The sequence below is a fragment of the Chaetodon auriga genome, chromosome 22 (genome assembly GCF_051107435.1).
Source record: "Chaetodon auriga isolate fChaAug3 chromosome 22, fChaAug3.hap1, whole genome shotgun sequence".
In the NCBI taxonomy this organism is placed as follows: domain Eukaryota; kingdom Metazoa; phylum Chordata; class Actinopteri; order Chaetodontiformes; family Chaetodontidae; genus Chaetodon; species Chaetodon auriga.
Window position 1 is genome coordinate 3,740,843 of NC_135095.1, and position 12,638 is coordinate 3,753,480.

At 42.6% G+C, this 12,638-nt stretch overlaps 1 protein-coding gene across 2 annotated transcripts in view; it reads left to right on the top strand.

The window, feature by feature from the left end:
• chst11 (carbohydrate (chondroitin 4) sulfotransferase 11) overlaps positions 1 to 12,638 on the top strand; it is an 88,460-nt gene that overhangs the window by 49,525 nt on the left and 26,297 nt on the right. For both annotated transcript variants that reach the window (XM_076722576.1, XM_076722577.1), the window contains exon 2: positions 7,597 to 7,682. In XM_076722576.1, coding sequence (XP_076578691.1) covers positions 7,597 to 7,682 — 86 coding nt within the window. The remainder of the gene's footprint in view (positions 1 to 7,596; positions 7,683 to 12,638) is intronic.

Below are 12,638 nucleotides of genomic sequence, written 5' to 3' on the forward strand. Positions count from 1 at the left end.
CGATGTCAAATATACGTCATTCTCTAATATTCTTCACTGCTCATGATCTACCGCATCAGTCTCCAGTGTTGTTACTTAACAGAGGCAGCTTTGGGTGGTGTTCTCGTTTTGTCCTTTCAAAGCCATCAAAGACGCTTGGTCGGATGTTTTAAGTGGATTATGAAATCCATCTGTTTCCAAACTTCTTGGGCACAATGCAGCTTCATTTAGAGGAGCCGCGCTTCGGGAAGCAGCGTGGGCGCATTAAGTTTTACTGGGGAGCACTTTAAGTGTTCCCTCTGGTTCTAAGTGGATGACGGAGAGGTCTGATCATTCTATTGAGCTGGAAGCGCCCCAGCTTCTCTCCACCTTCTTTTAAAAGGACTAATAAACTTGAAATCGAAGCGTTTCGGAGCGTGTTCAGCGGCAGGTGATGGTGACAGGGAGGAGGAGGAGAGGAGGCGGTGGGCTGTCAGCAGAACCGTATCCCTGCTCAGTCTGATGAAAGTAGAGCATGAAAGCTGAGTTGTGTGTGTGTGTGTGAGCCGTGTTTCTGCAGTGCATGTGTGGATGTTTGCGGAGCCCACGGAGCGTCTCTTACCTTCAGGGTACATGCTGACTGGGATGCTGGTGTTTAGCCTGGCAGGGTCAGCGCTCAGAGAATTACAGCGAGGGGTGATGAGGAGGATGATGGTAAATGGAGCTCTTTAAAGTTATTTGTCAGCAGCTGTGTTTCTGTCAAGGTGTTTCTATGCAAATTTTGAAATGTCGCATTCAAAAAGCTTAATGGAAAGTGTCAATGTGCTAAATGGAAGATGGAAACACCTTTGCCGAACATGTTCTGATGTAGCGAACAGGACTCGTATGACTGATCAGCTGTTTCTGCTACAAAACCCAAAAGAAGAAGACGAAGATGAAGCTGTTTACGCTGTCGTTGTCTTCCCAGATATTCCCATTACTTGCGAAAACATGGCTGATAGTGTCCACAGTAGATACTTGAAAACATGGCCAGTGCTAGCTTGCATCAAAAGAACACTTACAACTTGCCCAAATGAAAGAAATCCTGCAGATCTCTCTCTATTTTTCTCACAGTTGGCGAAGGCGACTCGTTGTGTGTCCAGTTGTCAACATTGTTCTTCTTCTGGTCTGTTTATTACAGCCATGCTTTGCATAGTTTATACCACCAACTTGTAATGAAACCAAGCTTTGCATAGTCTTCACTTAAAATTCACTCGACATGATGTGTTTCATTTAATTTGTCCTCGAAAATCTTGTGCATTATCAAGATTAAGCCACTGACAAGAACCAATGATAAATAGAATGAAAGTAAGACATATTTCACTATACACCTACAACACGGACATCAGTCCAATATAAATTTGGCACCGTTCCTCTACTGACCACTAGATGTTAGCTTCAGAAAATGTACAGTTCTGTGCATCAAATGTACTTTTCCATCATTTGGGATGAACTGATCTGAAGGCTGTAGTCTGTGAACACCCATCAGGTGTGTTTGTCCGATACGTTTTTGGCCTCGTTGATCCTCAGACTGCCAACGTCCATCAATGGGAAAAGCTATTTGGAAAAGAAAGTGCACCTTCCACAAAATTTTCCAGGTTGAGTCGTTTTGATTTTGCAGCTCCGGTAACTTCCTCTGGAGGTGAAAGGTCAAATTTCAGCACTCATGTTTCTCCTCCAGAGACACACGGTCCTGCATTATTGAAAGTGCTCTGCTGGCTGTGGTATCAGAAAGGTCAGTTTTCACAAGAATGAGCTGAGGAGTAAGTTTCAAAGCTGACAGTCTGAGTCCACAACACTGGCCTCATATATATTGTAATACTTGAGCCTATTAGCACATCATCATGAGCGTGTTTATGTGTGTACTTTGCAGTAGCACACAGTCAGTACCTGTCAGCACTGAGGAAATGAGAAGGTTCTGCTTTCCCATGACCTTACCTGATTCCAGCTCGGAGGAATCCAGCCAGCTGGTGCAGGTGAGAGGATGGTGAAGGGTAGCGGTTTCCATGGTTACAGCTCAATTCCCACCAACCTATGAGCCAGGTGTTGGCGGGGGAATATGGGTGACCTTATGTTCCCGTTGACTGGGTGGGTGTACACTGGTTACACACAGAGCTTTGTAAGCTGGTTTTCAGCTTCATCGTACAGGTCCCAGAGCCTTCAGTGTGTGTGTGTGTGTGTGTGTGTGTGTGTGTGTGTGTGTGTGTGTGTGTGTGTGGGATGGAACAGTCAGAAGGCAGCAGACAGACCAGAGACAGGATTACTGACAGATTAAACAGTTCAGCCCTGTGTCGGCTTGCTGTCTGTGGGTATGGTGTGTGTTTGTGTTTGTGTGTGTACCTGGAGGCATCAGAGCAGACCAGAGCACAGCGATTATGCCTGTGTGGAAAAATTTATATTATTCTTACGTGTGTGTGTGTGTGTGTGTGTGTGTGTGTGTGTGTGTGTGTGTGTTTGTGTGTGTGTGTGTGTGGAGAGGGGTTATGCACCATGTGAGGACAAAGGGATTTTGGAAATATGAGCTTTTCTCATCAGCATAAACCCAGACAGACATTGGTTTCACTTGAGAACATCAAGAAGGTTGAAGAAAGCAGTCGCTTCCAATTGAAATGGTCAAATTTGTTGAACTTTGACCTTCACAGGAGGGCGACTGAGGTGGTCGCTTTGGATCTGGGCTGAATGACACACAGAGGGTCACCTCCATGGTAAATTGAATGAACGGCTGAAAGTAGTCTGAGAGGCGAGATTCATGAATCGAATTCCTGGCGAAATTGTATGCTTCCAGCGCTCCTTCACAATAAAAGCATTTCAGTCACGGGAAGAAGAAGCAAGGAGGCGTCGCTAAAGGGCATTTACTGTGGAGCACCTGCAGCGATGTGACGTTAGCTCAGAAATGCTTCATAATGTGTTGTCTCAATAAACATGGCAATCTGTCTTTCCAACACATTCTGTGACACGTTCTCAAATGAATGTTACTGTTTTCTGGTTTTAAAGCTGCCGAGATGTTGATTTATTATTTGACTTCATTGGACAGCAAACACAATACTCTTCAGTCATGTGATTTTGAGCACAAGCATAGCGCACAGTTAAAATGTACCAGATCGTTCTTGAAATGTATCTCATACTGCCATTGTAGCATCCAGCATATTGACAGCATGAAGATATACAGTATGTTATTAGTCTATTGTTGGTATAGCAGTGTGAAATGACTGCACTCCATTACAACAACTCAATGTAAATGCACGGTTTCCAATGTGTAGCAGCACAGCCATAGCTGGAATTTACATGATTTCTATGGCATTTAACCAGATTTGATTTTAATTAACAGCTTTATTAATAGATCATAAATAATTTGTCAGTGCTGTGCAGGTCACTTATAAGCCATAAATGAGAACAAGTAATGGTGTTCATCCTCCTCCAGCATGACACTTTGTTGTCATTCCCCATCTCTCTCTCCCCCTTCATTTCCTGTTGTCTCACTGCTATCAGTTTGCCTTATTAGGATGCCTTATTAAAAATGGCTCAATTATTTCTTTAACTACAGAGCATAATGTTTGATTGATACATTGTTAACATGTTGATCTTATGGAGTAATCCACTGGCTGATTTATGTGGGCCGCCGCCACCACAGCTGTAAAAAAAACAACAGTAGCGTAGCTGTTTAGTTCAGCCTCCACCGTGTGGGTGTGAAAGTGCTGTGGAGTAATGAATCCTCGGCGTAACTCGCTTGCGATTGTAAATCAACAAACTTATAATCCTCAATTCCTTGCGTTGTAATCCGATGAAAAAATACAATTCTGAACCACATGAAACTTTAAAAGTGGTCTATTAAACTGAGATTTGAAATTTTAATTTGCTTGCAATGTTATTTCAGTAACCCCATTATCAGCATGTAGGCAGTCTTTCAAGGTCTTGTCTCCAAGACATTGCATAGTGGTAAAACATAAAAGAATTTACATGCATTATATTGTTTTTGTAGTTTTATAGGTAAGAGGCGCCACCATAAAGGTCGCTACAACCTGGTTCAGTCTATTGTAAAGCCTCCTTTTTCACTGCACTGAACCTAATTCGGCCATCCCTTATGGGAAGGACAAATGACTGGAAGTATAGGATCTGCTGATGTTCACACTCAGCGCGGACAAGCTTTCACCCTGATTTATTTTGGCATCCGTCGTCATTAGCAGCAGGCTCACTGGTGCCGGCGCATAAATATTACCACAGCTCTGTGACCCATCATTGCCGTGCGGCGCAATCTCACACACACTCACACCAGGACTGAATCTCCATTACCTTGAGCTCCACCTCAAGCCCGTGTCCACAGCAATCAGTAATCACCACTGCTCTGCTGATTCAGCCTGCTGGGAGTGGAAGTGTGTGCGTACAGGCGCTGTGTTTGTGCTTCTCTGTGTGAGCGGGCCCGAGAAGCAAATATTCCATGATTTCATTATTTCACCAACAGCTCTCGTCTTCCGAGAAAGCAGTAATTGCCTGTTTGTATCATCCACAGTGGGACACAGTGTTGAACTGCATTGTTAAGGACCAGCTGTAGCAATAAAGTTATTAATCACACTGTGTGTGTTTGTGTGCGTGTGCATGATTAATCATGCACGTACAGGCGTCTGTGTGTGTGTGTGTAAAGGCATCCCTCGCCTCTCTCTATCCTCCCCTCTGTGTTTGAAGGTCATGGCTGTCTGTTGGGGCTCGTTACACTAACAAGCCCTCAGCTCGCTCCCCAGGGCTCCGTCAATGGATCTGATTTGAGCCAATAGAGGGATTACGGTTCACATATACAGGGAAACTGGGTGTATCTGTGGTAAGCACAACCTCAGCACGCTCCATTCTTCAATTTTTAACCAGGATTTTAAAAAATCAGCAGCCTGCTGTGAAATGTGAATCCTCTTCGTTGCTTTGATGTTCCTCTGACATGAGAGGAGAGATGAGAGGAAGAGCAGACGAGCCCTTATTGATGTTTGAAGGAATATTTGGCCACTGCGGCAGCAAAGAAAACAGAATAGAAAAGATGAAAATACTGACAGTCACAGACAACATCATCATTACGCTGATATCGAGTGTATTCTGGCTAGAAAGCAGAGACAGATTTACATGTTTGTAGTCAACAGATTTGTAAATTTACAGTTCAGCGCGTGAGCAGGTGTGGAGAGGAGCAACTGTGGATTCTGACATTATCAGCTTTACACAGCAGATGTGCAAATTTGCATCCTGTACTGCTCCCCCTGCACACTGTAAAGAGAGATAAACATATATACAGAACTATGTCCGTGAGTCAAAATGTGTATAATCAGCTGCAGATTATGAGTCAATGGGCTCCTGCGGGCACTGGTAGAGTGAAAGGCCCCCACGCCTTCTACATATGAGCAAGACACCCAGCCTGAAAGATACACAAAACAGTTTTGCATCTTTTTATTCTTGTTTTGAATTTCTTTCAGTGACATTTTGCAGATGAAGCCTAAGAAATGCTTCAGATCTCACTGACATTTGTATTACAAGCCTTGGAGCATAACCTTAGCCAACTTAACCCTGTGGTTCACTTCATATGTCTTGATATGGATAATAATTAGATTTTTTTCCCCTTTTTTTTTTTAGCTGCTTTTAACGCACATCACTTCCAATAAACCCTAGACCGTCATGTGTTGAACACCGGATTGACAGAATGAGATGAGCAGAGGTGCAGACAGAGGACTCAATGATGTTAAAGGTTTTGATTCTGGATAAAAAGTGGCTTAAGTAGGCGGATATCATGAATATGGAAGAAACCAAGTTGTGATGAAGTTGCTGCTGGTAAATTATTAAATCATGAGAGGGTTTTTTTTTTTCTATCTGTAATGAGTAACATTAAGGCTTCAACTTGTCATAGTGAGTGTTATAGTAGATGCTCATAGGGAATAAATATAAACTCTAGAAACACATTCTATTATCTCTTTAAATATTAATGAAAGAAATGCTCAGTAAGAGATTGCATTCAGTTACAGAAGCTAATGGATGATGTCTGGACTTCAGCTCTCAATGATTAGTAAAATTACATAGTCCTGCCAAATTATTACAAAATTATGGGTCCGTAAAATAGAGCATTACTGTTTTATTACCCATCATGAAGGTCTAAATGTTGGTTCAAAGCCTCTTCCGTGCTGCCAAAAATACATATCTGTGGGTGAAACACTAAAGCTTGGTGGAAAAACACTGAAATTAAGGTGAAAAATGTTTAAAACTGTAGAAAGTACACTCCCACAGCTAAAACCCAATTTCCCAGAGAAAATAAGAAGTACATGGCATCAGAGTCCGAAACGGAAAAACAAAAAGGTTCAAAATGATCCGTCAAACTTTTTGTCTTTTTCACCCAACAGTCCATACATTATATACACTATATACTTAGATTAAAGAGAGAAAAGTAGCAAATCCTCACACTTGAGAAGCTGGAACCACCAGAAGATTTGCAGTTTGACAATTTATTTAATATAATAGTCATTTCTGTTCATCTGCTCATCAAGTGATGCAGTAATTGGTTCCGAACTGGTCAAAAGAATCCGGTTACTAACTGAAAAAAGTACAACAGTGCATCAGTTTGTTGTTCGCATTGTTGTAAAATCTGAATTTCTTGTGATGTGAATGGCAAACATGTAGCACTGGTAAGGTCTACAGATGGAGATGCACTGCTCAGAAGGGTATCCAGTGTGAATATGCATCATTTGTTATTCTCATCATCAGCTGCCCTGATGACAGTAACACATGTTCATCCATGAACATGAGGCAGATGACGTGTGGAATAAACTGCCATTAAATCCTTGGCTTTCTCGTTAGTGCTTCATTTTCTTTCCCGTGGATCCTTTGCCGTCCTTCAGCACTTTTCCATCCAGAGTAATTGGAGAGAGTGTGTTGGTGGGGGCGGAGCGTTGCGCTGGCTGCTCCCACTGAGCCGCTGCCAGCAGCTACTGCTCTGTATCGAGTTGTGTAAAGAGCTGAGATCCAGCCAAACAAACGCTGAACTGTGGCTTCGCCCTTGGCATATAGTCACTGCTCTCATTATTTATCCCTGTAGCTTTCTGCCTCCTTCTCACTGCAGTTGGCCATTTAAAGCAATGGCTCCCAAAGTGGCGTCCTTGAGGAGAGGTCCAGGGAGACCAAAGCAAAACAAAGAGTAGTTAGATTTCACTCTTGCATGAATCACAGGACCATAACCCTTCTGATCATCAGTCTTTTCTCTCCACAATTAGTGAAAGACGACAAAAATGTTGCAGAAAACACAGCAAACAGAGTTGGCAGGTGAACAGTGTGTCTATATGAGGGTTCTTCTCCAGCTTGAAGATACTGAAATCGACTATGGTACAGATGAAAACCAGTGTGCAACATGGTGGGACACCTCTGCTATCTTTGTCCAATCATCACCCATGCATGTCCAACACCTTCTCAACAGCTTTGCTTTCCTTTAATGATGAATGAATGATGAAAGTCCAGTGAAAGTCCGAATTCTTGAGCGTGAGGTTCCAGAGGGAGTAAGGTCTGAAAGGATGTATCTGAACTCTGTTTCGATTGGGTTGGTGTGAAATACTCTCAGGTCTTAGCGGTGTCTACTCTGTTTTGCAGTCATGCGGAGGAATCCGTTCGTGGTGGATGGCTGCTGTAGGAAAGGGTCCCGCAACGCCCTGCAGGAGCTCTACAACCCCACACAGGTATGAGGCTAACTTCTTTCTCTTCATGTATCTCTATCTATCTCTCTTGCCCCTTATCTGTTCCTACTTGTAGCCTCCTCCTCACCCAGCAGGCAGATGTTTGACCCAACAAGGCCCTCTGAGGCGCTAACCCTAGCTGGCTTTGGTTTAGCATTTTTTGTCCATGCCCTTGTGTTTGTAAGTCTGTTTTTAGATTTCCAAGTTTTTTCAACATCCCTATTCCTAAAAATGGATTGTTGCTGAGGCTCTAGTGACCGTGACGAGTGCGTCAGTGCCTGAATGTCAACCTGGAAGTGACAGCTATCTTCCACACTGAATGCCCCATGAAAACTCCAGGGGACAGCATTAGCATAATGACCGTCCATCTTCTGTCCGGCCGTCAGGGAACTTTACAGGCCCGAGGCGACAAAGCCATCTTCAGTCAGTTCAGGAATGAGAAGAGACAACAGGGGTCGAAAAAGGACGAGGTTTTGCTAAGTCTAACGAATTGCCTCTCTCAAGGACAGAGCAGAGAGAACAATCTACTAAAATAAAGTGTTTAGCATCAGCAGGTAGTATTCTTCACTTGTCTCCATGAATAGCAGGACTATTATTACTCTGTCAGTGTCTGTTCCGGCCCGTGAAGCCTCACTTCATTTAGCATTTCACAATTTAGATATAAAGAGCTAAACGAGATGGCAGCTGTCTCAGAATATGACACCTGCTATAACTACATGATTGCTGGCATGAAATTAAAGCATATTATGGGTTGCGGTTTTAATGGCTTTTCTGCTTTATCGGGCAGTTTACAGTGAGGGGAGACAGAGGGAGGACGGCAGAATGAGATGGAGATGGTGACAAAGGTCTTAGCTTGCTGAGCTAGCATGACATCCAGTGTTAATGGTTAGCCTATTATTAAAGCTACACCAGGCAAGATTTTAAAGTAAAAATTCATCCATACTCACACTTTAACAAGTCAAAATGTGAGGAAAGGTGTCATCAACATTAGAGATTCATTGTATTTGACCAAAGCTCTTAAAAAGTTGTAAATATTTTAAAGAACTGCTTTGGTGGTTTCACACAATGAAGCCTTTTAACAACAAATGTTGTGTGTTTTATCCACCAAATCCTCCAAATCATACAAAACATTTTAGGATTATTTCCTACCTTGCAGACAGTCATTAGTTTTAAGGAAGAAGAAAGCTTTTTGGCGGCCAAATTAGTTTCGATGTGTCTGCCAAGAAGTATTGCATTCATAAGCTTTATTGTAAGGAAATCAAATTTGGAAGACAAAGAGCAAATGTTGTGAAGAAGATAATGCTTCCTGAGTCACTGCTAACCTCAAAGCCCCTGCGTAAGTGCAGAATTTCTTTGTCCTTACAGCTTTCTTTCAAGTTTTTCCAATGACATAAGCTTTTTGCTTTCTAGAAAAATGAGACGATCCCAGTGACAACTGGTGCAGTCTGAGTGTGGTTTTAGCCTATTGATTCTCAGTGCAGGGAGGTGGAGGCGCAGTATTGGCATGCATTGCTAATAGCCACACTTACAGCTGTGGACACACCAAAGAACAAAAACAATCCAAAATTTGCATGCAAAAACCAACAGTAAGCACACCTGTAATATATCTAATAATAATCTATGTGTGAGCATCGTTTAAGAATTAATTCAGCCTGTAATCTCTTTGCAGTGGACAGTTTGACTTGTGACTCGACCACTCGCCTGCATTTTCCCTTACAAAATTTGACTGTATGGTCTTTGGTCTTTATCTCTAGCCTGAGATGCACCCTGTTGCCACAATGCTCCAGAGCTATCACAGCCAACAGAGCTACGAAAAGGTCAAACTATGAGCTTTCAAGCTTTCGAGCAAGGAAATAAAGCCTAACTTGTAATAAACTGTAAAAATTTGGCGGAGACCTCCAAGTGTCCTTGAATGCATCAATGAGGAGAGTCTTCAAGACAGTGCCTGCTTGCAATGATAATGTAATTCTGACAAAAAGCAAGGCGACTTAATGTTCATTGTGATGGATTACCAATCTCAAGCAAGTGAACTGAAACCAATGGGTGCCTTGAAGGTAGGAAATCAATTCCACAACTTAATGCACTAAAAAGGGTTGGCAAGGATGAAAAGTGTACACAAAGTGCAGTTTATAGGCTACATCATGCAAAACCAGGTCTTCCCTAAATGAACATTTTGGAGCATTGTGGAGGGAAGCCAGTGTATATATTTTGCAGAGGCTGAAAAACAGTACTTTCATCAGGGGTGTTTGTTGTGTTTGAGGACAGCCTATCAGCAGTGTGGTGCTGTGGCTGAAGGGAAAAGCAAGACAGGAGGACATAGCTGGAGGTGATGCTATCACAATGAAGGATTGAGAGTCTCTGCTCCTCTTCTCTTCTCCCTTCATTGTACTCCTCACTATCTATCACACTGTCTGCTGCCTCTTTCTTCTGCAACTAACCCTGACCTGTCTCCTCACACCCCCACCTGTTCTTTAATCCCTCCACTCTGCCTCTTCTGTCCTTCGCTGCCTCAAATTCACTTTTCCCCCTTTCTCACATTCTCTCTATTCACCTCTATTGGTCATTTATCATCATGCACCTCTTAAATGTATACAGGGGGGCTTTAAGTGGTTTTCTGGACAGCTAAGAATAGACCTGGCACACGTGGACTCACCGTAGGTTACTTTTCCCGTGGCGGATTTTTCCACACGTTCTCACTCATGTGAAGACCCATTGATATATTTCTGTGTGCACAGGCGGGTGTTACTGCAGCTAGAGTAAACTTTAGCAGGGTGCTTGGGGTCAGTGGTCAAGACAGAGCTGTTGCTGTGTGTGTGCGTGTGTGTGTGTGTGTGTTTGTGTACGTGTGTTCCCGTAGCTCTGTCCTTGTCAGAAGCAGTAAGAATTACAGACCTTCAGAATCAGGACATTCTGCCATATTTTGACAAGGACATGAAAGGGGTACACAGGATATTTGGGCTAATGGGCTGTTGGTTGGCACACTTTCAACATGGTGACAACATGAAATAGATAAGCAAAATGTTGAAACAACAACACATGCTTTTGGCATTGATCAAACATAAGCCAGGTGCAGTGACTTTGTGCCGCTTCCCAAAGCCTTGACATCATAGGTTGCCATTTTTGGTACCATCATGTCTGTACAGAAACTGGCATCCTGTGCTCCAGCCAAAGACCTGACCTGATAGATAACCTGTTGTTTTTTCAGCTTTTGCCAGAAAATGTGTTTATTGTGATTTGACGTATGCTGCGTCAGAACATACAACACACAAATAAGCTTAATTAGCATAAAGAGCTAATTTCATTCTCTTTGACTTCATTTACACCTCTAATTGTGCAACCTGTGTCTGGATAACTTATGTGATCAAATATCATCTCTGGCCATCAAAGTTATATGTTTAGAAGTTTCTCCAAGAAAGAAATCACTTCATGTCACACGTTGGTTCAGATATAACTCTGCCTTCATATAGTATGCACCAAGCTCCAACCACTCCACCACTCACCTGCAGCTTCGACTCTGCTCATCAAACACACAAACCTCCTCAGCAGCTTAGCTACCCGACAAACTGTTCTGAGCAACGTTTGCCCCATCATTGTTCATCAATACTCTGAAACCACATAAAATGTCCTGTCAGCATTTGACTTGAATCATTGTGTAACTTTGGCAGGCTAGCGTTGGCTAACGATATGTAGCACACTGCTGATATTACACAGTCAATAGACAAAACACAAGAAAACTAAACTTACCAACATGTTGACTCACACTGGCTGGGTCCCCATGATAATTGGATGGAGCTCCCAGCTCTCTCCCTCTTAACATCATTTTTCAACATGCAAAGGCTTCGTGGTCATGGTAGCAATAATGATATGCAATGTCCAGTTCTACGTTCAAAGTAATAACAGTAAGAGCAGCAATAAACACAACATCATGGAACAGTCGCACTTGATGATGAGGTTTAGGTGGAAAATAGTGAAATTACCTATACCTATACATATCTCCACCTGACTACCCTCTGATACCCTTCTTTTCTTCAGTTCAATTCAAGGCTGAACTTCCCACTTGCCAGGGCTTGAAGGTACAGCAGGCAGGGAGCTAATGTCTTTGTGCTCCTCTGTGCTATTTTTACTTACAGTGTGTTTTCACTACATTACAGTAAACCTGGACTCTGTGTCCTTGGGACTTACACTGGTTTCATTAATCAGAATTAAAATCAGAATGAGTTGATTTGCCAAATGAAATAAAGCTCCAGAGGGAATAAGCTGATGTGGCCACACACATGGTCAGATACCGTCTAAATACAGGGAAGGAAACCAGTTTCCTTACACAGTAATAATCGTCGCTCCTCATGGAAATGTTTTTTTTCTTCCTACCAGTAATCACAGACTGGCTCAAAGAGGCATGTAGACACCATTATTAGCAAGCCAGACCCTGGCTCATAGTTACATGCTGATTCAGAGATCAGAGTGAAAAGGATGTGCACATTTGCGCACGGTCCTGCAGTGGTTTGAATCAGGGACAGATGACTCAAAGCTAACATGAGCACCAATGGAGTGTTATCGTGTGTGTGTGTGTGCGTGCATGCGTGTGTGTGTGCATGCATGTGTTTTAGAGGATCAAATGACCTCACAAGGTTAGAGAGTCGAGGAAAATCCACCAAAGTCGAAGGCTTTGATGATCTGTATTTGATGTATTTTTAAGTGTTAGATTTAAATTATGGAAGATTGAAGGTTAAAGATTAAACAAACCCAACCCTCGACAAAAGAAGACTGAGACTACAATTTAAAAAAAGAAAAACATAGCTGGCAAATCAACAAATACTCCAACAACATAGCCGGTTTCCTCCCGTTGTTTGTTTTCCTTGAGGATGAGTGGTTCAGCAGAAAGACTGTCCTCATAAGAAAACAGATATGCAGTAACTGTATGGAGCAAAGGTGGAATTAGTGTGATGTTATAGGGCCACA